A 26385-nucleotide genomic window follows, 5' to 3' on the forward strand; every position below is an offset into this window, starting at 1 on the left:
TTGCGATTTGCTCCTTTGAATAGAAGTTTCTGAGACAGCCATAATCTATTAATGTTTATAAATATCCTCATATGTCCGTCACACACTTGTTGATAAATGAATAATAAAATCTGAGCTTGGTAATCTTTTTGCAGTTAAACCTAATTAATTTCCAGCTTTGTTCTATCTCCCGTCAAACTTGATTACTTTGCATTTAATTTTAATTAATAATAATTTTTTAATAAACAAGAATATTCAATCATCCTAAGTGAATCTTTGATTAAAAATGGAATGATCAGATTCAGATGAAACCTTGTATTAATGAAATGATTTTTTTTTGTAATTTACAGGCTCAGCTGCTGATGGGGATGATGAGAGTAGTGCATCGAAACGGAGACGATCACGAACGAATTTCAACTCATGGCAATTAGAGGAATTAGAACGTGCATTTTCAGCTAGTCATTATCCAGATGTATTTATGCGTGAGGCATTAGCAATGCGATTAGATTTAAAGGAGAGTCGAGTAGCGGTAAGTGTGAAATCTAATTAATTTGCCAGTAAATCGGATACAGATTGAAAGTGGAAACTATATCTAAAGAATTTGAAAAAAGTAAGGAAATTCATATGCTTTCCGAGCGTCTCCTTCTTACCCCTAATGAAGTACAATGGGAGAGTTCAATACAGTAAACCCTCGTTACAACAACCCCTCAAAAAAGTAACTTTTCCTTGCCGGTTCTTGGCAATATCCTTCAACGACCTCCACGACTTGCTGGGAAGTTTGCACTCCTTTTACACTACGTAGTTCTAGGGTACCCAGCGAGTGGTCTGTCTTGAGAGGCTTGTGAGTTCCAGAAACACGCCGCCGTAGTCGGTTCCTTATAATATGCCTCAACTCCCTCCACGACTTTCAGAGAAGCTTGCACCCCTCTGACATTGTTCTGCGCTATGCGCGGTTCCTTACAACATGCGTCAACTCCCTCCACGACTTGCAGAGAATCTTTCACCCCTCTGACATTGTTCTGCGCTATGTAGATCTAGGACATCCTACTTGTGATCCATCTTGAGGTAGTGACAATCCGCAATGGAATCGTTGCCCTTACGCAATGTGCGATTGATTCACTGTCGCTTTTAGCTTCTTATCAATATGTCCACCGGGGTATCAGGCTTATATGCCTGCAAAGTTCTTCATTAGATAATGTCTCAAGCCAGAATGCCCCGATGGCATGGCGCTGACATGAATTGGTGAAAATATAGTGTCCGCTGCTTCACTCCCAAGTATTCGATCGTCTGTGAATTGCTCACTGTTGTATTTCTGATTTTAATTTTCAAGCGTTTAGCACTTTTATGTATACTTCTAGAACCTCAGTACTTTAGATTGTCTCCTGAAAGTAAACAACTAGGTTTTCACGTTATTTATTCTAATGCCCAAATAGGGGACCTGTGGACTCCACAAAAATGAGGGTTCTACCACCTCTCGTGTTTTCAGGATCGCCTTTAAGTCCTTTAATGATTTCAGTAGCTTTGGGGCATTTATATTTCATGCCGTAATTGGAGGACTTTTCTTCTTTTTAGACTTTAAGGCACTAGGAAAGGAGACACTAACACTTGGCACTTGGGGAGCATTTACAATTCTAGCACTCACCTGTTGATTTTTGGCCTTTTTCCGCCACCAAACAAATTTAAAAGGGGCTTCTTGTTGCTCTTTGTCGACGGCCTCGAGCCAAATCTTTTTTGCTTCGGGTTCCTGCGTTGGCAAACTTGTGGGCTCCTCCCGTGTTGGATGGAATGACGAAGTCACAGCTTGACATGGCTCGTACAATGGAGAATAGTCAGCTGGTATTGCTGTTGGCTTGATCAGGGCACCAGCGTGCTGTCTCAAGTTCATAATGGAACAAAACTGCCGCCAATATAGATTGCAGGGATTTCACTGAGTCCCTAAGTTTATTGGTCGTTTTCGTCAGCAGCTCGTTGTGAGTACCCTAACCCACGTTGATGAAACGCATCCTCATACTTAGCGTGCATTTCGTCGAACTCCCTGAACTCCACATTTGTTGCTGTTTTTCAAAATCATCGTCATCGGATGGCATAGGTAACTCCGGTCTCACGTCATCCTTCCTCAGAAACGTTAATACCCTAGGCTTCGTTGATGGTTTTGTAACGCTTAGGGCCACTTTTCTCTGTACACATTACCTGGAATTGCTAACATCTGTTTTCAGAAAGCATTTTCTAATTTATAAAAGAAAAGGAAACTTAATTTTGAAAATTGCTCACCACAGAGTGCTCAAAACTTTGTGGACGAATCACAACGTCCGGGGACAGTCTGGCAGTAATACAAGTTTCCGCTCCTAAAAGCTGTCAGTTGAGGCATTTCCCTGATGACAACCTAGATGTATCATACTGCGATTGATTATTAGATCTGGTTATGTTCTATTGGGAGAATAGGGGATCCGTAGTTTTAAGCACTTTCAGGACTCATATATGTAATTAATCACTTAATAGATTGGAATGGGCAGACAGACCATACCAGTTGGTCGAATTTGACCAAGAGAAGAGATTTATCCCAAAGACCTAAAAGGCTGGCGAAATTGGTTGCACCATCCCGCGAATACCGAAGCTCCAGTAAAGTGTTCCGTCGATCGTGAAAATTTTGCCTGGGTAGGCACTGGTGCAGGTTGGTGACAGCCCATTTTCTTTGAGCTTCAAAAAAAGCATCTGCTGTCCACGGCAGTCAGATACAGAGTGGTGTGCTGAAGAAAAGATTCATTTGCTTGTACGTACCATTTTCTTTTTCTTTTCTATTTAGCACCCTTTAGCATATCTACTATCCGGGTCCATCGAAACGTTCGGTTAAAAGGAGCAGCATCGAAACATAATTAACAAATGATCATTTTAATTAACTTTTCAAATTCTTAATCAGAAACCATCTGATTTTCAAAATTCCTGAAGCAATAAAAGCAATTTAAATAAAAATAAAACAAAATTTTCCAATATTTCAAAATGATCAGTAACACTTTTTGTTGTTATTTTCTCCACGCATTGCATGGCCGAGCTATATATTAGTGAATGCATTTTTAACGTTTGCGCCGGACAACTGCAATGAGAGGGATTGCTGTTTTCGAGCTGATATTGTGGGAACTACGAGGAGGCCGGAAAGTAGGTCGGAAGCCATTTGCTTTGTTCTTGCTGTGCAGTGTAAAGTTGGAGGTTTTGTGCTCTCAGATCAGAGGATCAAAGATCATCAAACGAAAACGTGTGACACTTCATAAAAAGGAAAACATAAAGACCCAGACAAAGCAAAGGATTGCCTCAAGCCAGACCTTTATTTTCGTTTACTTTTGGGCCTTTGGGCACATGAGCAGAACGCTCATGGGTAATTGGACGACGTCTTCTGGAGTGAATTTGTCGGGCATTGCGACCAGTGGATCCTTTGCAGCTTCCTTTAGTCGCACAGGTTGTTTGCTAATCTAGTCGAAACCTTCAAGTTGCGACTTCCGTACGAAAGAAGAGCTGGAGAAAGAAGATCTGCTTGCCCATATCTTGGCTTACAGAAAATTGAAAAGCAGCTTAAGTGAACAAACTGTCGTGGAAGATTCAGAAAAGTGACTGACGGTTTCATTTAAAGCAGAGGAAACTCATCAGACCTTGCCCCACCTCAGGTCTGGGAGCAGGGACTACAGGTGGCAATCGCTACTTTATGGATAATCGCAAAAAGTGATGAATTATATCCAAGTGTAATCCGCATACATATATATTCAGACCCAAACTAGGCCAAAGCGAAATCATTTTTTAGGAAAATTGAGAGAATTCTAAGTCTACATCTAGTTGATGTTGCACCGGACAATTGGGAAGAAACTTTCTTTCATATTTGTGATTCACGGACCTCTCTTTTTTGAGCTAAATATTCCAAAAATTCAAAAAGTAACTGACGGTTTGCCTCACATCTGCCCTGAGAGCAGGGTGATCGAAACTGTCAGCCACTTTTTGAATTTTTGGGTGTTCAGCTAGGGGTCTATGAGTCACAAATGTGGAAAAAAAATTTCTTTTCAATGATCCGATCTGACATCAACTGGTTGCGGACTAAGGGCTCAGTCAATCTTCAAAGAAAGGTTATATCGACGAAGCTTTGGAGCTACAGCAAAGAAGCTAAAGTATGGGTATTCCTTTTCTTCGTCAGCCTTTATTGCGTTCAAAAGCGGGGTAGGTTCATTTTTATCGGCTGCGCCTTTTTTCGTTGTTATAGCTGATCTAGATGCAGTCGTGAGGTCCTCAAGTCACCATCCACCGTATCATGCCATTATTCCTTCGCTGGTAGTCGCTTTTCATCGATTTCAATGTGTCGACCAAACCAAACAAGTGAAAGTCAAACTAAATACAAAGGCCATTCTCCACTTGTACAGCCTAAGGATGTCAGGGAAGAGAAGGAACCCCAAAGGCCGCGCTTTTTAAAGATCTGAGTCAGGGAAAACATCAATTGAGGATGTGATCTGTCGCGGATCGCGGCAGCTGGGTCTCGAGTTTTACGGCTCTACGAGGGCAGCCGAGTCGGTATTTTTTTGCTTCATGTCTCTTTTCCACTAAGTTACTCTTTCTCCTTTGTTTTCAGGTTCCGGTGCGATCTCACGTATCGGTTAAATGAGACGCGAAATTTTGTAAAATGTTACATAAAGTGTCCGACCCTGGCTACTGCATTCACACAGAAGTGTACAAGCACCTGTCAATGGGTCACTTTTCTATTTCTGGGATAGGTCTATTCTCTTGATTAATCTCGATTACCTTAGATGGTCTGTACCAACCGTTCAATCCGAACAAGTCATTACAAGAGCTTTAAATTGTTGAATAACAGCGGTGCTCACTATAGTAGCCCAGCCCTATATAGTAGCCCAGAGAGACATTGGTGGGGAAAAACCTCAACTTGTTGTTGGTGTTGAGGTTGAGGTTGGTAAAAAACACTACCTAGGAATACAAACGGTTTGACGCTTTCAATTTTTTTGTCCACTAATGTTAACGGAACGAGCGCGATATTCAGTCATACTGAGAACCCTGGTCTTATCGGTGTTTATCTTCAAAACCGCATCTGATCACCTTTTCTTTCCCAAGTTTATTTGGTCAAGGTCTATGATTCGATTAGGGAAGAAGCAGATGCCATCAGCACAAACGGGGGGAGATACCATAGTCGAAAAAAAATATCGGTGAAAATGAAATGCTGGCGGATTTCACTCTGGACTTACAGTTTTCTGAGACTCGAGCATGTAACATTTTATGCCTTTTCATGTTGTGTCACTCTGATAATAGGTGCTATTCTTTCTGGAATGCTACTTCTACGTAAAGCATTACACTCCTTGCTGACACTGTCGAAAACTCTTTCAACATCCGTGGAGAGCTGGTAGAATGGTTATGTAAACTCCGCAAAATGATCCCGAGGGTTATGATGCGTTCAGTGCAGGTGCAGGAGAACAGAAACCAATGAGCAAGTTTTCGATGTGATGGTTTTAATTATTCTCTGTGCGATTCAATTCAATAAAATTGAAAATTGTCGCACGCATAATATATATAGGTAGGTAATCTAGCACGGCTGAGGTGACTGGAAACCCTCTAAGCAAGGCTCTGCTCACAGCCCACCTCGCTAGCAAGGAAGTGTGTCCGAACCAGCAGCTCCAAGATTTCATTAAAAGATTCTGCCCAGGGGCCCTATTTTTTAAGACAGGATGGCCTCCTATGTTCCTTGGACAGAATCTTACAGAGCTTTACGGACTGTTGTTTTATTGTTCTGACAATAATCCAACCAAGACCGTCTCTTAGCGATCTTAATGGCCGACTTTTACTTTTTCAAACAGTCTTTGTATGCCTGCCAGTATTAGGGCATGAAACTTTAAAGGCGGTATCGAATGCCTTGTGTCAGGATGACTCAAGTGATTAGAGCGCTGGACTATCGTAGCAGGATGTCGGATACCAGTCGACTCAGCTGTGAATGAGTGCCTGAATCAAATCAGGGTTAATAATCTCGGGCGAGCGCAATTCTGACCACATTGTGTCCTAATCCTGAAGTGTACCATTACGGTCTTGAATGAAATACTCTAACACACTTCAAGGCACTGATCCTATATGGATTGTTGCGCCAACGATGTTGATGATGATCGTTCTGATCGGCGTCTCCTGTGCTGTGGGATAAATTCAAATATTTGCTTTGGAACCCTTTGCTGGTTCGGTTGCTTCTAACTTAGGGCTCCTGTATTAATGCGATGTTGATCGCTTTCTCCAGGAAGAAGACAAGCAGATTAGCCGAGGCGCACTTCAATTACTGAAGATTTATCTGTGTTACCCTCGGCATGGTCTCCGCTTATACGGAGCAGAAAATGTTTGTCTGGGGTTCCTCCTCCTTGATAACTACCCAGCCGTCCATGGGAATCCCGAGGCTTTTAAAGCGCAGGGATTGAACGACTTTGTCCTTATCCCGATCTCCAGGGATGACTTCGAGCGACTCTCGACGTCGAGGGTTTCGGGTTACTGTGTGTGGTATTCGCTGGCACCAATTTTGCTGCGCTCGATGGCTACTGTCTCCTGGCTGAATGCCAGCAGTTTTTCCTCCGATGATGCGCCTAACATCACCACCTCTTCTTTTCTGGTCGATTTATTTGTTTTTTTTTTTTTTTTTGATAATTGAGCCCATGTCTTGGACCCATGAGTGGTCCACGAAGAATGTTCACGCTGGCTGGCCAGGTAAGGATCTTATTGAAACTGAATGTCCAAGGTCCAGTGTCCAAGGTATTTATAGTTCGCATACTAAAGACCAAGCGCCCCATTGGCCTCACTGCCCTTGGTGTATGCTGCTCCATATTAGCTTGGGGTCCTATTAGTACCTTCTCCAGTGCAGGGAGGATGATTCCCGAACTTCGACTTAATCCCTAGCCAGATCCACGTGTAACTAAGACATGACCAGCAAGCAAGCATATCCTTGCCAGTTTGATGAGCCTACTCCCCCATAATCACGGGCAATAGTGAAAGCACCGCCTCTAAACGTATCGTTGCGACCTAGAAATAAAGTTGAATTGCCCTGTGATAGGTCTTCCAGTTCTTCCACAACCTTCATACTCTCCACTGTCGTTTTTCATCCCACCTTAATTCTGAAATTCTCTTCTGCATGCTCCACGGTTCCAGTGAAGAAAAATTAAAATCACCAATTTCCCGTCATTCACTTCTTTAGATAAGATTCAAGTTAGATTATTTAAAAACAAAAACAGATTTATGCATGTATCTTCAGCCAAATATTCATTACCACGAATTGTTGGACTCAATTTCTAAAAATCTCATTAATAGAAACCAGACAAATTGCAATAATTTACGAATTTTCTCTCAATAAATTTCCACAAAACGTAATAAATTCATATCTGAAATTGAATTCAATCACACAATCAAATTGAAATAAGTAATTGTGAAAACAGACATCCACAATGCCCATCAATATTCAGCCCCGGAGAAAACGGCCCAGACTAAAGGGTAATAATGTGGTTTGCCATTAATGAAGGAAAATTGTTTTTCAGCATGAAATGTCAATTTAAATTCGCCAATTCTGAGAGGTTTGCGTCTAATAGTTTCATTTTGCGTCTACAACTACCGAGCAGTTGCCCCGGACGTCTGAATCCACCCACCCATTCCGGTAGCTCCCAACGGAAAATTTGAAATTGAAAAATCTCGTGCCTTTTGATAGCCACATTGGAAGTCTACCGTGTCTAAACCCTTTTATTCCGTCATGTGGAAACGAATACAATGTATCAACGATTTTTTGTTGAGGTAATCAATTGCAATTTTAAAAATATTTTCCTCAGAGCATACCCTGGTCTACACACACATGCACCCGACATCTTGGGTTCACAGGCCTAGTGCAATTTAGATACGATATGCTTCCTTCTCCTTAGAACATAGTCTCGTGCCATTAATTGAAATTGCTACCAACTAGTTGGGGGGACCCTCTTTCAATATCAGCCATTATAGAATTTTCATTTTGCGAAAGAGTTCGTGAAGAATTGGAAACGATTTCGCAAAATACCCAGCGCCAGAGTACAAAACAACAGCCGGGAAAATTAGAGGAATTTCTATTTCAATCGCTTGGAAATTGCATGCTATCCCCGCGTTGGGGTCTGGCGAGAATGCATAGGAGCATCTAGCATGCACAAAAAAAGGCAGGCACCATAACACGGACTTAAAAGAGGCTACTTCCACGAGTTAAAGGCAGAAAATTGCTTGTTATTTGCAATTATGAGCCTCACAGCAAATGCACCCCGGCCCAAGTATGGATGGTTGGTGCTGGTGCATTATGACTATGGGAAAATGGGTGGCAACTTGATGTATTGCGCGAATAGCTGGCAATTTAGCGAACAACAAGCCTCGAATTGAATATTGAATCATTAAATTTTCTTATAAAAGTTTAATTGAGTTATATGAAAAATTGAGATACATGTTTCGATAATTTTCCCTTTTGAAGTATCGAACTATCCTAGGGGAGAAGTTCTGGTGGTTTGAAGCCTTTCAATTAAAATATTTATGGGAAAGGTTAATTGGTTCGATTGGGAAGTACGGCGGGTCTTAGATTGAGAAATGTCTATTTGTGATTACAGTAATTACAGTAGTGTTACAGCTACAATGGTTATTACTAGCCTTGTTCGACATGAAAAAGGATATCTCCTGACTGCCCTTACCTGGTCCTCATCGATTTTTCTACTTTTCATCCCCCACAACGACCATACTCTCTCTATAAGAATATCCCATCCGCTTTAACACTCTCTCCTCACCCCATTATCCTGCATCAAGTTCCCCTTGTAATTGGACAAACTCAATGATCCCGAAAACAACCTTAGCCATTCATAAATAGACAGCACTATTTCACCTATTTACAATAATCTCCATGTAATAAACTTATGTGGCTAACCGAACCCTGAAACAACAAAAGCCAGTCATGGAGGACTAGCACCAAAGATTTTCGATATTCTCCCTTCGAATAGAAATAAGGATGTGAATTAAAACCCTAAGGGTGCAATATAGATGTACATATAGTATTGGACAGTGGTGAGAGGAAATCTTTCCTGGAAATGGGGAGGATAAATTAGAGATGTTGAGGACTTTATAAAATTACTGTAATGGGAATGGTTGAAGGTGTCAGATTTTGGTGATTATGGCTGATAATATCTGACAATTTATGTTTTGAATTACTTTAAAGAGAGTTATGACAGAAAAGTTAAACAACTCTAGTGGTGTGCCCCGATGGTAAGGATCTTGCAACATAACGTGCAAAGCATAGTTAACTGTGAAGATGAGGCTTCCAGATTTTACAATTTAAAGAACATCGACATAGTGTTCCTGCAAGAAACCACTGACATTCACTTTAGTCCGGTTTCCAAGGTTATATCAGGATCCTGTTGAGTGTCCAGATTGAGAGATGATGGATATGGTGGAGTGGCGCTCGCCTTTCACAACGGAATAACCTTTAGAAAACTTAATTTTGACACTGGACTTGAAATACTGATTGCAGAAGCACTAAATCTTAAACCCAACATCATTGTAACGCAGACTTATCCTCCCCAAGGATCCAGTACAGATTTTAGGAAAAAGATTACGAGCCTCATGATGTTTCTCTCTAACCTACAAAAAGTCATTATCATGGGAGGCTTCAATGCTAGAGCGATTGCTTTTGGACACTCGGTTAACTTAGCCAAAGGTAACCTTCTTATAAATAGCATCTGCAATAACGACTTCACGCCACTGAATAATGGAGAGAACACCTTCACCTAACGTACGCCGGAGTGTGCAAGTCTATAGTACTGAATATATCACTAACAAATGCAGCAGCCACGTCCTGGAGCTGGGAAACATTTGACACATCCTACTCGACCAGCACACCTGTCTTGATACAGAGCCTGGATGTCCAACGTAAAGATGTCTTCAGAGTAGCTAACATCAAACTTAGTGAATTAATCTAGAACCTACAGCCCCAAGATTACCTGAGGAATTTCTCGGCTAAAATTCAGGAGCACACCAAGTTGGCGACATAAGAAGTTAGGACAAAGACGTGAAATAAGGACCTAGGATCCCATTTAAGGGAAACAAGTCGGAAAACCGGAAGCTTGATGCTTCAGGTATAAAAGGTTTTGTGTTTCCCTATGTGAGGAGCATAACCTAGTTCCCTTTTGGCTGATAGCATTGACCTGAGATATTGAAATCGCTCAGTTCTGGGCAGGTTACTGCTATTGCCAGAACTGAGCGGTGTAAATATCTGGAAGGCGTTTGCCAGAACTCAGCGATTTAAATATCTCGAGTTACTGCTATCAGCCAATGGAGAACTGCGTAATGAAATTCCTTCACGCATTAACGCAACCTGGATGCATTGACATTCCACAATTGGTGTTCTTTGTGATCGACGTATCAGCGCACGTCCCAAATCTTAAATTTACTGCAATGTCGTCCGTCTGCCGCTCTCTATAGTTTTGAGTGTTGGCCGACTATAAAAGATAATGAACGGTGTCTTGCGGTAATGGGGACGAAAATGTTGCATTGCACTGTTGGCGAGGCACGTTTTGATCAAGATTTGCATGAAATTTAGCACGTATATAGGAAATATTATCCTCTACGCTGACGCAAAATTCAGAAGTCCTAGGATTAAATTAAGGGGGGTTTTCAGTAAATTTATGAAAGTTAGTAATATACTATTAGTAAGTTTATTTGAGCAGATATCGGAACGGGACATATTTTGCGGCCTGGATTTCATCTAAGCGCACCACCCTGGTTTTTTTTCGGATTTTTAGGTTGGGTAGTTTCCGAGAATGAGTCCTGTCTCACTTTAAGTGCGTACATTTTAACTCCTTGCTTACCCATTTTGCAATCAACGCCAAAACTAATATCAGTTTCGGAAAGTAGAAATCGAGACCTTTGATTTGATACCCTACCCGATTATATCCGCTGAAAAATTTCTTTGAACCCCCCCTTTGGATGTATGGGGAGCCCCCCTTTAAACTCCACCTAAATTTATGCCACTCGCTGTACGCATGGGATTTCATAGTTTCGATCTGTCCATTAAATTTCGTTCGGATCGGTTTAGCTGTTTTGGAGAAAAGTGCGTGTGACAGACAGACATTGAATCGATTTTAATAAGGTTTTGTTTTACACAAAACCTTTAAAATGGGACCAATGGAGCTTTCAGACAAATTCCAAACTACGAGAATTTCCTCAGGACCAAACAGGCAACTAAACGATTGAAGGAGAAAATCAGGAGGACAAAAAGAAATTTCTAGGATAACTTATGGGAAAAAATGTCGAAGCAGACCGACACCAACCAATTCTGGCTAAAGATCAGGGATTTCAAAAACTTTCAGGAAGAGTCCAGACAACCTACTTCTCTGGGATAAAGACAAAAAACAAATATTTCTCACAGAAATACAAAGTAACTATGGCAAAAATTTGTTCCCCTTGATACAACACCTTGTGCCTACTATTGTCATGGGAAGTTCAACACGGATGACCTCAAGAAAGTTCTTGCTCATCACGAGAGACAGTTCATTCCAGGGAATGATAAGATACTTTACACTTACGTAAACTGGCTGCATGAAGAAACCAAATTACACTTTCTAAGCGCACTTAATCGGATTTGGAGGGCCCTTCAACCACCACAAAAATGGAGGACAATCAAGATTATTAAAACACCCAAAAACTATATTGATATGACATACCAATTCAGACCTATCTCCCTAATAAGCACTTTCGCCAAAATTCTTAACGGTATGGTCAAGGAAAGACTCTCCCTTTTCCCAGAAACAAAAAACATGCTTGCGAAGCATTGCTATGCGTACAGAAAAGGGAAATCGATCACGACTTGCTTAAACCATCTGGTGCTGAAAATTTCTGTAGCCAAAAGTAAGGGCAGAGTCGAGAAAGCTGTGTCTTTTGACATCAGCAAAGCGTATGAAAGAGTGGACCAACTACTTCTAGCCGAAACAATGAGATAAAAAAATGCGTCATCTGACATATACTCTTGGACCCTACGCTTTCTGGAGTACAGGGAGCTGAAGCTAGATGTGTAGTCGTACTCGGTAAACAGTGGTCGACCCCAAGAAAGTGTTTTAAGCCCGGTATTTTCCAATCCGTACACAACCCCGCTTCACTTCAAACTCAATGACTCAACTGACATCTACCAATCCGTAGATGACTTTATCATCCTTGCAATGAGGACAGGAGGTGATCAGGTGGATAGGCTATTACAAAAACAGGTTGACCTTTTTGAGAATAAATGTATGACCCCGAAACTCCCAGTGAACAGATGTAAGTTTAGAGCTGTTACTTTTAGGAGACATGAAGGCAAACCATGTTAAATTTTGGTACATCAGTCCCTTCTAAAACAGGTACTGAAGGTAACATTTCTGGGCAGGACAATTACGAAATTCCTATCCCTGAAAGATTACGTCAATAATGCAATCATAAATGCGAAACAGGCTTGGAGGGTAGTAAATTTTGCACAAGTTTCTCATGGGGATTAAAACCTGAAAGAGTCGTAAAACTATTTAGGACCATTGTGAGATCAGTGTTTGATTATGCTCCTGCCTCCACGCTCTTCAACAGAATATCCACGATTGTGGCGTATAAGATGAAAAGATGCTTAGGTTTAACTAAGGCTTCACCGCATCATGTGGCTCATGCTCTGTCGGGCAAACCTCCCCCCGCCCATAAGTTCAGAAAGACGCTATTGACCTCTAAGCAGCTGATAAGGCACAAAAGATCTGCTCCTTCCTCCTACAGTTTGATCATAGATTATCCCATGGCTCAAAATGGTCTAATTACTTCATGGTCTATGAGGAGGAGAGAAAAGTGGGAAACCTGGTGGCTTGGTGTGGGTCAGGGCAGTAAAGGAATGGGAACAGAAACGGTTACGTAGCTAAAATCCGAAATGAAATAATCGAACTCGGTAACAGAGGTTTTGCCCTATATGGAGCTAAGGCCGTCCGGATAGCTCAGTGGTTAGAGCACTAGGCTGTCATACGGAAGGTCACGGTTCAAATCTCACTGGTGACAGTGGAATTTGCATCGTGATTTGACGTCGGATACCAGTCGACTCAGCTGTGAATGAGTACCTGAGTCAAATCAGGGTAATACTCTCGGGCGAGCGCAATGCTGACTACATTGCCTCCTAGTGTACCGTTACGATCTTGAATGAAGTGCTCTAACACACTTCAAGGCCCTGATCCAATATGGATTGTTGTGCCAACGATTATTATTATTATTATTATGGAGCTAAGGCAGCAACGTCAGCTGTGTGGTGGTCTGTGACCGCCCTCGACTCAAAGCTGGCTACCAGATGCAAGCAGTGACGGTCCCCTCTGCTGGACGGAATGGGATAAAGATGGCCAACCAATTGGCAAAGAAAAGATCAAAAAATAAGATAACAATAATCACAGACTCCCAAAGAGTCTGCACTCTTCTGGAGAACCAAGACATCAGGCATTCCATTGTCTGGGAAACAATTGTCGCAATAGCGAATTCTACCTTTGAGGTGATAACGTAACTCTGGTGCGTCGACTACATCGTCTGAGTCACAGGGGAAATTCGATGATAATGAGAACAATGAAAGTTTGGATCCTATAGTTTGACTAGAGTTGCTCAACTATCAACAATTGATCTTACTTGGTTTTTCGGTTCCAGTTGTTGTGCGTTTCTTTACTGAAATCTAAACAGATTTTGGTTGTGGCAGGAAAACGATAAGGATGCATAACATGACCAGAGTCTTCTCACTTGAAGTATTACCCACTTTTTATTTACGTTTTTCAAGGGAATATAAGTCAAAGAAAAGTGGGTAAAAATCCCGAAAGATTAAATATCCCTATGCCGCAATATTTTACGCAAATCTTAATATCTTCTAATTATTGTCACCGTCGTCGTTGAGGGCCTGAAGGCAATTTCGGACCTTCGTCTTCAGGATGACTTTCCTCCAAACCATTTCCATCCGTCGATCGCGTTCTACAATTTCGAAATCCGAGCAGTGATGCAATATCTTCATGAACAGAATCTGCTCAGAGCTTGCGGGGCTTACCCACTGGCCTTCATCCTTGTGTCCTCCCTTCAAATATCCTTTTAGGTATCGAATGTCGCTCATATGTTGAACGTGGTCAGCCCATTACCGTTTCCGAAGTTTGATTATTTTGGATATTTTGAGTATTTGATCCAACTCATGGTTGTATTTGAATCGACTTTATTCGCCCTTTCATTTAGCCCTTGCTATTCTCATCAGGATCAGTCCAGTTCGAGGCTCTTGTTGTAGCTTCGTAACAAGTTGTTTTCCGTGTGGGGTTGTCAGCCCTACCCGACCCCCAACTTGGAGGACCAGTTGGTATAATTTGTCCCGTTTTTAGACGCGGGAGACTCGCCTTCATTCTTCTTCGGCTTTCCCATTATGTATAGACTCGATCGTCGCGACATCGGCCTTTATTCGCCAAAATGTCTATGGTGACCATCCCTGCTAACAAATATGCTGTTTCTCCCGATGTTATTTGGTAAGCACTGCCTGTCTGGAATACACCTAATCGATATGAAGTTCCTAGTTCCCTAGAGTTTGTCTTGCTTACCAGCACAGTTGCCTAGACAGGCGCTGGGTAGTGTTAAACAGAAGTAAGATAGGGAGGCGTCAGCTTTATCTTGGTTCGCAAATTTTCGCTGAGATCTTCAAATCGTTACGTCTTAATTGATGCACATGAAGTTATTCTTGTAGTTCAGCGTTTTTTCGGTCATTACACTCAAGTATTTACGAGCTCGTTGCTAGTAAATGATTTTTTCGCTTTACTTACCCCGATAAACTCAGCTCTAGTTAACTTCCTTATCTTACAGCCGCGTTGAGGCTTCCGTTTCATGTTCCCAAAACTATAATCTAACAATTTTCAATTAGAATTTTACTTAAAAATCGACGTGGATCGCAAGGCATCAATTCGATGGTGGAATTTGATGCTCAGCAGCCTCTCCATCTCGGAGCTTTCGGTGCTTGGATATTTATCTTTATCTTCGTTGTTGGCTTATCGCTTATATACCTCCTGATCACTACTTTGTAGAATATAGGGTACAAAGTCTCATTTTTATTTCATTATCATAGCACTTAGTGCTGTGCAAGTAATAAGCCCACAGCAACGAGACAAACACAAAGAAAAACACAATCCATGACGACTGAGATTCGAACCCCGGACAATGAGATTGAGAATCATCGTGGGTAAATGGGACGTTAAAGCTCAGGTTCCAGAATGTCCTCTCCATTTCGACCTATGGAAAGCCCCCTCCAATTTCGAAATTCAAGCGGCGATGCGTTATCTTTTCTTCAAACGAATATCTATTTAGGTATCGAAGGGACATAGGCGTTGAACATGCCCAGCCCATTGCAGCTTCTGAAGTTTGATTATTCTGGAGATTTTAGGGTCGTCGAATATTTGACGCAACTCATTTTTGAATCTAATTCGCCATTGCTCGTCCTTTTATTTAGATCCTATTATTCTCCACAGGACTCTCCTCTCGAAAGTAATGACGGCCCCTAAAGGGGTAAGACGGCCCCTAGAGGGGTAAACTATTTGTGAAGGTCCATCCGCAAATACTGAAACTTCACTGAACTGTCTTGTCGACACGCGCTAGGTCGCCTCTGTGCTAGCCAAGCGGAGAATGTAGAAGAGGATCCTTTTGGACACCCCAGCGAATCTCCCTGACAGCTAGGTGACATCACAACCCCATAATTATCTACAAAGCTCAAAATTTACTCGAGCAAGAGAAACATCGAAGGTGCCGCCGATAGTATAAGAGTCATACAAAAAGAGGATATAATAAGCCAAATTCAAAAGGGGAAAAGCCAAAATCTGCTCTTCTTCATCTGAAATCCAACAACGAGATAAGAATACACTATTTAGGTACAATACCTGTTATCCAAGCAGATACTGAACACCCATCCGTTCCATCTGCCTATGAAGAGACAAGATGAAAACGGAATCACAACGAAATCCAATCTAGTCTTCTCTGCTTGAAGTCGGAAAGTTGATCATAAACGAGTTATTGGAGACACCCAGAATAAATACCTCTGTTTTCAGCCTAATACTCGCCACCAGCCAACACCCTTTTCCCGACAACGAAGAAAAAATGTCCTCTCAGTTCACCATGAGGATCGAAACGCAAATATCTCTTCTTTCATGTATTACATCAGAAGCAACAAACTACGTTCCCGGTGCTTTCTTAACCCGACGTAGAAGCTGAAGTGTTTTATTTTTCACCTTTTCTTTCACTTTCACTTTCACTTTCCATTGAGATGGCTAAAAATGGTCCCCCGTTTGCAACCAAATACTTGTAGACTCCTTAGTATTCGCACATCGACAACTAAGGAGGAAGAATCATTCACATAAAGGCAAGAAGATACAATTCTTAATACTGAGATAGCACAACCTTTTAGCGTCTAACTGGAAAGACCCGTATTCCAAAGAGTTAAGGGACGCTCTCTTGGGAGAATCAAAGTCTTAAATACAACATAAACGAGCGTCAAAGCAAAACAATTCTAAGCCTCTGGACACATCTCCAAGGACACTTAAATCTGGAAACAATACTAAACATCCCCACCAGAATGATTGAACGTTAGTGGTACACTATCAGGAAAGGATAAGAAACCCTACAATATAAGGTGTGATGGGAAAATGGGCCTTGGAAACATTTACTTCCAGAGAAAAGGAGTGAAACCAAAGGTCGAAAAAAAGAAGTTAAATGCACGTTTCACCCAGCCTGGAGCAAAGTTTAGGAACTGTTTTCTCTCTATCCAACACAACAAAACGAAGTTGCGAGCCGGAGAAGACTATCTTCCACAAATTCATTTATCTGGAACCTAAAGAATGACTAAACTGACCCACATTGGGCGCCATTTGTAATAACTTAGAGAAAGGATTGTGCAATGGGCAAAAGACCATCCTGGTTGGCTGTAGTCGACGAAGAAAGGAGAGCTGTCCTAAAAACCAAAAAAAGGGGAAAAAGATCTTAAAGGTCAGCCCGAAAATACCGAAAATACACCAGAGAGCCAGAAAATAGTGGATGAACCACGCACAACGATTGAAAACACGTAGGAGAAACCACCGCGACATCATAGGATACCAATTGCAAAGATTTGTAGAAGCCGTATGCCCTAATTTGGGGAACAGAACTACAGATCGCGCAACTTGCATTGGGTCCTATGGTATCTTGAATTTGGAGACCTGCTTCTCTAGTCTGTGACTTCGGACCTGGGTGTTCCGAAAATTCCGAAAATTCAGAAGAAAACCGACCAAAATATTAAGGGTGCAAAGGAAGACCTTAGTATTCCCATCGAAACGAAGGAAACTAAAGGAATGAAACCAAATCTTGGCACTACAAGCGGTAGCAAAGCTAATATGAAAGAGATTAATTCTTCAATGTCAAAAGAGTCCTGTGGCGTTCGCGATAATTCAGACGGAGGCCCTGAAGTAAACCTCGAAGTGAATAAGCCTAAAGTTGCTGACACTAAGGATCAGAACAAGCACCGGAAGATCGCTTCCCAAGAATCGGGGGTGGAAAGTATCAGCGACATTAAAGCGAATACGATTGAAGAGAAAACAATAGATAATATTCAAAAACCTGCTCAAAAAGAGTCCTCAGTTGCTGATAAAGAGAACTTAATTTCAACGGCGAAAACTGTGGAGGAGCTAGAAGGAGAACATCTAAAGGATACCCCTTCAAGTATTGAGAATAAGGAGGAGACAGAAACATTTAAGCGAACTAAAAAAGAAATTATTTCGAAGACCAAGAAAAATAATAAGAGAAAAGCCGAGTCTCCAGTAGAAACTGTGGCTAATAAGGCTCTAAAAATCGACCCCACAAATAACCCTTTAGCAAGCAAGGAAAATCTAGAAACCGTTTCTCGGAAGCCAGTAAATCAAGAAAGTGATGATAGCTCTAATCTGCCCAAAACTGTGTTGACAGAGAAACATGCGAAAACCAAAGAAAATAGACAAAAATCAGATAAGCCGGACAAAGCTGCGTCATCTAGTAGTCATTCTCGTGAGAAGGAAGACTCAAAGAGGGATCTAATCATTTCCGACCGAACCTTGAAAGCCAATCCAAAATCTACGAGCACATTGTCAACTGAACAAACTCCCAAAGCTGGGAAGAGCTCTTCAAGTGAATTCACCACCGGCAGTTCTGATGTATGCCCGAATCCTGTCGAATCCAAGGCTGTTGACTCGACAAAATGCTTAGAAACTGACGTTAAAGATGCAAGACCGATTGCAAATGCAGCAAAGGTACAATCGTCCGAACAAAAACAAACTTCTGAAGACCAACAAAAACAAACTCCTCCTCCTGAACAAATCTCGGTTTCCGATCCAAGTTCCTCAAACCAACAAGGGGAGAAGGTGACGAAAGAACGGCTCGAAAGCTTTGTTTTGAATCTATTCGCACCAGCTAAAGTGGACTCAAGTTCTGTTCTTATTATGCTGGAAAAGGCCTTGGATCCTGAGAAATTTCAGAAGATCAAAAAAATTCTCTGTCCTGAGAATTCAGGATCGAGCAGCAAGGAAGACCAATCTGATACGAAGAAACGGGATGATTCCGATGCTAGGAAGCAGATTACTACAGGGGTTGAGAAAAACGTTGCCAGTGGTTCCAAGAAGCGGACTGCTACCGAAGCCAAGAAGAAGGTCCTGGGTGTTTATTACTTCTCGTATCAAGCCGGCACCGCTTCCTAGAACTTACTAGAGTGATAAGGTGAATCCCTCGAATCTGGCCAACCTTGATTTCATTTGGGCCGAGGTTTTGATTTGATCTAGAAGCTCTATGCTCACTTTGATAAAAAAAACCAAGGGCTGAAGTCTCTCTAAGAATTGGTCCTAACGTTTTATGATCAAATTTATTGACTTACCAATTGTCAAAAATGATGCGGAAAATCAACCCTGATAGCTGAATTCAAAATGAAGTGCTTATGCTTCAAAAGATAAATTGATTGACATAATGGAAACACACAGAACCGTCAGTAAAATACTCATCCCTGGAATATATCTTCCAAGTAAATTCCAATTCAAACTGTACTCATAAAGGCAAACCATTGTGAATATAGAAAGAGGACTCCCAATTTCAATTCAAAAACATTTACTGGAACACACAAAAGTTTTTTTCACCTAATTCAATAGAATTTCAAGCGTAATTTACAACCATTCTCCCTTCATTTGCTTTACATCCCGCTGTTTCTCCTGCCACCTATTTGCACTATTTCCTATAGATTATCCAATCCCACGAACTGCTATAATGTTCTCGGTATCCTTCACCTCCAGGGTCTCTTTTTCTCCGCACTTACTATAAAACCGATCGGAAAATTCCCCCCCCCCCCACTCAGTTTCCAAAGGAATCTCCCACTATCCTTTTTCATCTTTTCGAACATATCTAATTTCATTTACACCTCGTTCACTCCACTTAAGGCACTCTCTCTTCCCCCTGGAAATAGTTTCCACCAATATACTCCCTGCAAGCCCATTAGCACGTGTGTGAGCAGCTTTAATGGAATGGAATTCAATATCCCACCCTCGTCCATCGTAATCGGAACATTGCGTTGTGGTCATTACGAATCCGGAAAATAGACGAACAAGAAAAAATCAACCACCTCAGCCAATGGATTTTCCTCTTGGGGGGATGGTGGATACATGTCAATGAATTGATAGTCAGTCCTTCCAAGCTGGAATTATCTGGACAACAACAATATACACATAACAGCGGTTGATTGGAAGTGAGGAAGAAGATAGGGTGGAGGTAGGAGACGAAGGAAAATTCGATTTCGAGGTAGTGGTTTAAGTGGTCGGAACTGAGTCCTTCATAACATTTAAAGTTAATCCCAACTCTCGACCAGGATCCACTCTGATGCAGGTTCCATACGACAGAATGAATATTTCCAGCTTAATAAACTCCTCATACCAACCCCCATATTTTCCAGAATATACATATTCTGTGCCACCAGTGAGGTCAATACATTTTCCCGGAGGCTATTTTTGACTTTTCTATTCCTGGATCGACTTCATTCTTTCCACAAAAGTGCATGCATGAGTGGGGTTGAAATTGATTGGAGGCGGAGCGGTATAATCAATTTTGTTGGAGGTAGAACGATAAACTTCATCTGGAAAAGGCCAACAGTTTGGACGAAATTGAATGAATTTGGGAGGGTTGCGTTCGAGCCAGAATAGACTGACTCGGAGCAGTTGAAATGGAAAGCGTAATGAAGTCAGAATGGCTGCATGATTCGATTGTTGAAAAACTACAGAAGAGGAAAATTGCACAGTTTTTTTAAACTAAACGAAAATTGTCCAAAGAAATTAGCAATTAAAAAGGAAACGTTAATAATATCGATAAATGGGTAGTGTCATGATCGATTGGGAGATTTTCTTCGAATTAATGGAATCCACGTCAACAGATGTAGTTGGGTTGTGGCTGACTTTTCCCTGTGAATAGAATCCCGATTAGCACCCTCCAACAATCACCTTCCCATGAAAGGCAGGTGTAAGATATTAAACTGTTCCCATAAAGTTCAGAACAATAGTTTTACACAAAGTGTACAAACAATTTTCCACTTTTAATGACCGCAATTATTTCAAATTACAGTTTGGATATTTGTTGATCAGATTTTCATGAAGTTTTAATGCTGCGATAAATTCAAGTGTAAATATTTCATGAAATTCAAGCCACTCTCTACTACGTCTTCTGAAATATAATAATTCCACCCGTTTCGTATAAGCAACCCCTAAAGAGTTGCAACAAATTTGAAGAGCAGACCTTTCGAAAGACACCCCCGATAAAGGGATGCATCAAATTTGAACGTCAAATATTTCAAAAGACACCCCGGATCCAAGCTTTTGAAAAATTAAAATTGTTCACCTTTTTCTTCCAGGTTTGGTTTCAAAATAGACGAGCAAAGTGGCGAAAAAAGGAGCACACGAAAAAAGGACCCGGTCGGCCCGCGCATAATGCCCATCCGCAGTCATGTTCCGGTGAGCCGATACCACCCAACGAGCTCAAGGCGAAAGAAAGGTGAATTTTTATTTTAAAATTTAGAATTTCGTCTCATTAGTCCTTTGGATCAAGATACTTAATTTGAGCTTAGGATGTGTGACCTTTGATTCTGTAATTTTCAATTAACTAGATTAGGCCCAATTTCTCTCGTATTTTATCTACTGCGTCTCCCAGAAAATGGGAAGGAATTTTGGAAAATATATGCAAATGTAGGGAAGATGTAGGAAATTAAGTATTAAAGTAATGAAAGTCCTGGGGGTTTAACGTGAGTACCTGCCGTGTAGGCATAATCCCACGGTCCTCTTCGGACACGGATTGATTTTGGAACCACAATCAGAGCCCCGCCATGCAAGCACAGCGGTCCTGGTTTATACTGAGTGCAGGCTCAGCATTCATACCAGTGGATGCGAGGCCTATCTAACACCTCTACCGCAACTAAGGAGTACGGCACCCGAGTTGTACAGCGCAATTCCACGCTCGAGCTCCGAGGAGCTCTGCCCGCGATGCCTAATAACCACAACCACCATAAAACTCCCACTAGGGGGCCAATCGCAAATAACCGGGCCGAAAACACATCCTCCAGGAATTCTCCTGGAGCATATGCCTTCAGAGGGCCATCCCGGTTCCCATGGTACCAGATAACCTCCGGTGAGGCTTCGTGGCAGAGCCACTTCAGATGAGTCTCTTGCAGACTCGGGTCAGATCGCCCTCCTCGAGTACTTGGGGAGTATTAAAGTAATAAAAAACTGTTTTGTAAAGATAAAACCTCGTAGTGGAAGCCTCCAGATTTGGAAAAAAATCCAAGAGAAATAAGGGAAGCATTCGCTAAACCAGAAATTCTAATCAGGTGGAGCAAGTATGCCAATATAAGAGGAAGCTCCGTCCCCTTAAAAGTAGATATAGTACGACCATGGCTATTCCTACCAGATTTTGACAACAAACTACAATTCAAGCAAGATGACTATGCCAGGGCAAAAGTGTTTATTTGGAAGATTCATGTGATGCTCCCCTCTAAAGAAAGTCCAACTAAGAACAACTTAAAAATAGTGAAGGAGCAACGGGAGGATTAGCTACAACAGCTGTGAAGGAAGAATGCAGAGGTCAAAAAAATCATGGCCTCCTTCCAGGCAAAGTAGGTCCAAGGAGAGGAAAAGCCCCTCGACCTCGCGAGGATAAGAAACAGACCATTTCGACGCTATGGTCATGGAGGACTGCGTTGAGATAAAAGTAGGAAAAAGGCTAAATCAAGGAGGTTAAGCTAGTACAACAGCTAAGCCCATTTCATTAACAGCGGCTGATAAAATGAGCACAGAATTTCGCCCATTAAATTACGGTAGAATCCAGGGCATAGTTGCAGCTCCTTCTTGAGGTTACCCAACAAGCGTACCATTTTATATGGAGGCGCTTGGGGTATATCCAATCCGGGCCATTGAAACGATCCTGTATGGAGTTGCAAGGTGCATTTTTAGTCAGGGCCAGCTAAAAAAATGTCCTTCCTGGACTGGTGAGCATCGACCTCGACCCAACTTACCCATCCCGGATATCCCTGGGTTTAATGGTGACGGCAATATGGATTTCGGCGAGCCCGTTCTACGATCGATGCAGTAGCAAAGGTCGTGGAATTGGCTCGAAATGCAATGGCCATGGGCAAATGCTGTGCTCTGGTGACGCTGGACGTCAAAAATGCTTTTAACTCAGCCAACTGGGGCTGGATTAAGGGTGCTTTGGCCAAACTGGGTGTTCCTAGCTACTTGGCTCGGCTCATCGAGAGTTACTTTTCGGACAGACTTCTCTGGTACGAGACGGACGACGGACCGAACGAGTACATTGTGACAGCAGGTGTGCCTCAAGGTTCTGTATTGGGACCGCTGCTGTGGAACATAATGTACGACGGAGTGCTTGGCCTTCGCGTGCCGGAGGAGACAACACTGATTGGTTTTGCGGACGACTTGGCGGTAGTTGCAATTGCAAAGCATCCCGAGGACGTGGAGCTTTATGCAAATGAAGCCATTCATACCATCAAGTCATGGTTACGAATGGTCAAGCTGGACCTGGCGGACGAAAAGAGGGAGGCGGTCCTCATTACCAACCGTAGGAAGAACAACGCGGTTACCATCCAGGTTGGTAATCGTGAGGTCATCTCAAAATCGGTTGTCAAATACCTGGGGGTGATGATCGATGCCAAATTGAGTTTCAAGGGACACTTGGATTATGCGCGAGAGAAGGCAGCAAATGCCAGCTCATCCCTTGCAAGGATGATGCCTAACGTGGGAGGGCCGAAGCATAGTCGCAGGCTACTCATCGCGGGAGTGGTGAGGTCGATCCTGCTATACGCGGCCTCTTTCTGGGCGGTAGCGTTGAACTACGCTGTCAACCGGAGGAAGATATGTTCGGCATACCGGCCAATTGCGCTAAGGGTGTGCAGCGCATTTAGGACGGCGTCGACGGAGGCAGTATGTGTTATCGCAGGAATGATCCCTATAGATCTTCTAGCGAGCGAGGCACACTGGCTCTACGAAAAACGGAAGCCAAATTCAGCCGAGGTGAATGCGGATTTCCGAAAAGCCATCAGGAGAGAGTTGTGTGGCAAGTGGCAACAACGATGGGATAACTCCGACAAGGGCAGGTGGACCCATACATTGATCCCGTGTATCGAGAAATGGGTCAACCGAAAGCATGGAGAATTGAATTACCACCTGACACAGTTCCTTACGGGACACGGTGGCTATAGGAAGTATTTGCATCGCTTCGAGTTGGACGAGTCTCCCAACTGTCCTGAATGCGGTGCTACACTCGAGGACCCGGAGCACGTTATGTTCCATTGTCCCAGATTTCTGCAGCAGAAAAGGAGATTGAACAGCATCTTAGGGGCGGACATCGAGCCCTCCAACCTGGTGGAAGAGATGTTGAAGTCGGAGGAAAACTGGATGGCGGTAAATGAGGCAGTAGCCGTGGTGCAGACAAAACTCCTGGAGTTGGATCGAGCTCGGAAGGCGGCGCGACGGAGACGCGACATGGACGAGCTGGTATAGCGAACCAGAGCCTCCCCCGCGAAGTAATACTTTACGGTGGTCCCGCGGGGAGGGGCGGAAGAGTGGGGGTGGTTTTAGTGGGTGTGAATCCCACACACTGCTGCAACCTGGCGCAGCAGCGTCTTTCTAAGATTTCCACCTCCATCCATAAAAAAAAAAAAGTTTAATGGTGACAGTAGCTAATATGAGCCATTTCGAAGTCTTTGATGTTTGAAGTTTGAAGTTTGAAGTTTGATTCAGTGTTTGATCAGCAAGGCAGAGCGTCTAATGATGTTTCAAAGCAAGCTAGGAGGCAATACGAAACGGACAATTAACCATCTGCGCATGAGTGGAGAAAATTATATAAAAGATGACGTCTTATGGATTAGAGGTATAGCAAGCCTCTGCCCTCAAATAAACCAGGAGATCCTGAAAACAAGGGAGTTTCCTCACATTTTCCGATGAGAGGTCAGAACTCTAGATGAGGCCTTATGGTAGGCACGATGCATGCCTTGGACCAAAACCTGTATAAAGCTCGTGCAGACGTGGATGAAGGTGTTCTGTTCATATCATTTATCCTAACGAGAAAAATTGGTGGCCCTTCTTGGTTGAAGATTTGATTCATCATTGCAGAATCCGAAATAACTTGTAACAATAAACGGGATTGAACAATTTTTGGTACATCGATATCTGGTCACCTATCCTGGCTGGGATGAATTAAATCGAGTACTCAAATGAGAAAATTCTATCAGAAAAAGAAGAAGGCCCAGAAGGAAAGGAAAGGCTTTTCGCCACTACAGAACGCGTAAAGGAAAAATATTTCCTGTGTATGGAAAAACATGTCACTCTTGCTTGACCTAAACTTGCAGAGAGCGATAACATTATTTTCGATGTATTCATTGTGCCTTCCTTACATACAAAAGGGGAGAACCATACAAGAAACGCAAGAACCTCAAATGCAGAATATGCAAAAAACAACATTTAATAATTATACGTCCATGTAAAGCAGAAGTGGAACCTCGTAGTGCCACTTACTATGCTGAAAACTCAATGACGCTATCATACTCGAGTACTGTCCATTACACAATTCTGATCAAGCTACGGCGAAAGAATCGGCCGGCCGTCTAGTTACGCTCTCTTATCTATGAGGGTAGTCAGAGCAACTTACCGAGGACCTAGTACAAAGGCTTAAATTACAAAAGAAAAAGGCTAATATCGATTCGTCCGGGGTGAAAAGATTCTCAACTAGAAAGGTGTTATCGGTAGTCTGCATATTCCTTCACTTGAATGATGGTTCCGAGATCAATTTTAGGACCCTGGCAGCTAAAGGCAGCTTTCTACAGGTGAAAGCCTTGCTGCAAAAAAAAAAAGACTTTGGCGACCCTTAAAGCATCTTCCAGTCTTCCTGGGATCTAGAATCTTGCCACCCATCGGAATTTCAAACCAGCTGATTCCAGCGACCTTGAAAGATTCTTTTCAGGAAACTTTTAGATAGATAGATGGCAATTTGACAAGTGTTTTCGCAGCAACAGTATAAGTTATGAGAGTGAAAGCTAAGAAGATGGTCCACACTATGGGCATCAAGGATAGCTATAGAGATAAAAACTGGTAAGGAGTTCTGGCGAAGGGACTAGCAACTGCACCCTTCCTATCGACAGGGGTTGATTGGAACATCAATTGTAAATGATGGAATGATGGAATGATGAGATCTTGAAAAATTGGCGAAACAAGTCTGATAAAGATGCATTCAACAGAGTTAAAAGATAACCTGGTCGAATTGGACTCCACGAGAGGCAACAAAGTGTTCTCCGGAAGAAAAAGAATAGCGAAGAGGATCAAAGAGCAGGGACGATAGTAAGGACGATGAAAAATAGAAGAATAGAGTGACAAGACAGCCATTACCCGGGCCTTGAGAGCCACTATTTTATTATCCACCGATGGCTAGTCACATATGAGGAGGGTGCAGACGTATATCGATGGTGAGGCTCATACAAAATCATGTACAAAAAACTCCTCTTAAAGAGATCGGCACATTCGTTGGCAAATTTTGAGTCGGTCTAGCACATGGACTAGGAAGTGGTTGAAGAAATTCCTGGTTACGAAGTTTAACCAAACGACAAAAGGCCGGTATGTACATGGACCAGCGCGTGCCGAAAATTCAAAAAATGGGACATACCAGCTGTCTATATCTATTAAGTGCTAGACGGAGCTAGCCGTTCGGGCATCGACATTGAACCAATTTAACAATATCTTTTGGAGAGAATCAAGGATGACATCAAAACTGAATGAAATTCGGAAGAGTTTATCTAACAAAAACCAGACAGCATGAAACAGTACGGGGCTAAAAAATGGA

The 26385-nt window shown here is 42.3% G+C and overlaps 1 protein-coding gene across 2 annotated transcripts in view; it reads left to right on the forward strand.

Annotated features, from left to right (window-relative positions):
- Nucleotides 1–26385, forward strand: part of LOC119655961 (homeobox protein unc-4) — a 135838-nt gene that overhangs the window by 104527 nt on the left and 4926 nt on the right. For both annotated transcript variants that reach the window (XM_038062183.1, XM_038062185.1), the window contains exons 2-3: nt 330–508; nt 20900–21039. In XM_038062183.1, the coding sequence (XP_037918111.1) occupies nt 330–508; nt 20900–21039 (319 nt within the window). The remainder of the gene's footprint in view (nt 1–329; nt 509–20899; nt 21040–26385) is intronic.

Source organism: Hermetia illucens, chromosome 4, assembly GCF_905115235.1.
Source record: "Hermetia illucens chromosome 4, iHerIll2.2.curated.20191125, whole genome shotgun sequence".
Taxonomy (NCBI): domain Eukaryota; kingdom Metazoa; phylum Arthropoda; class Insecta; order Diptera; family Stratiomyidae; genus Hermetia; species Hermetia illucens.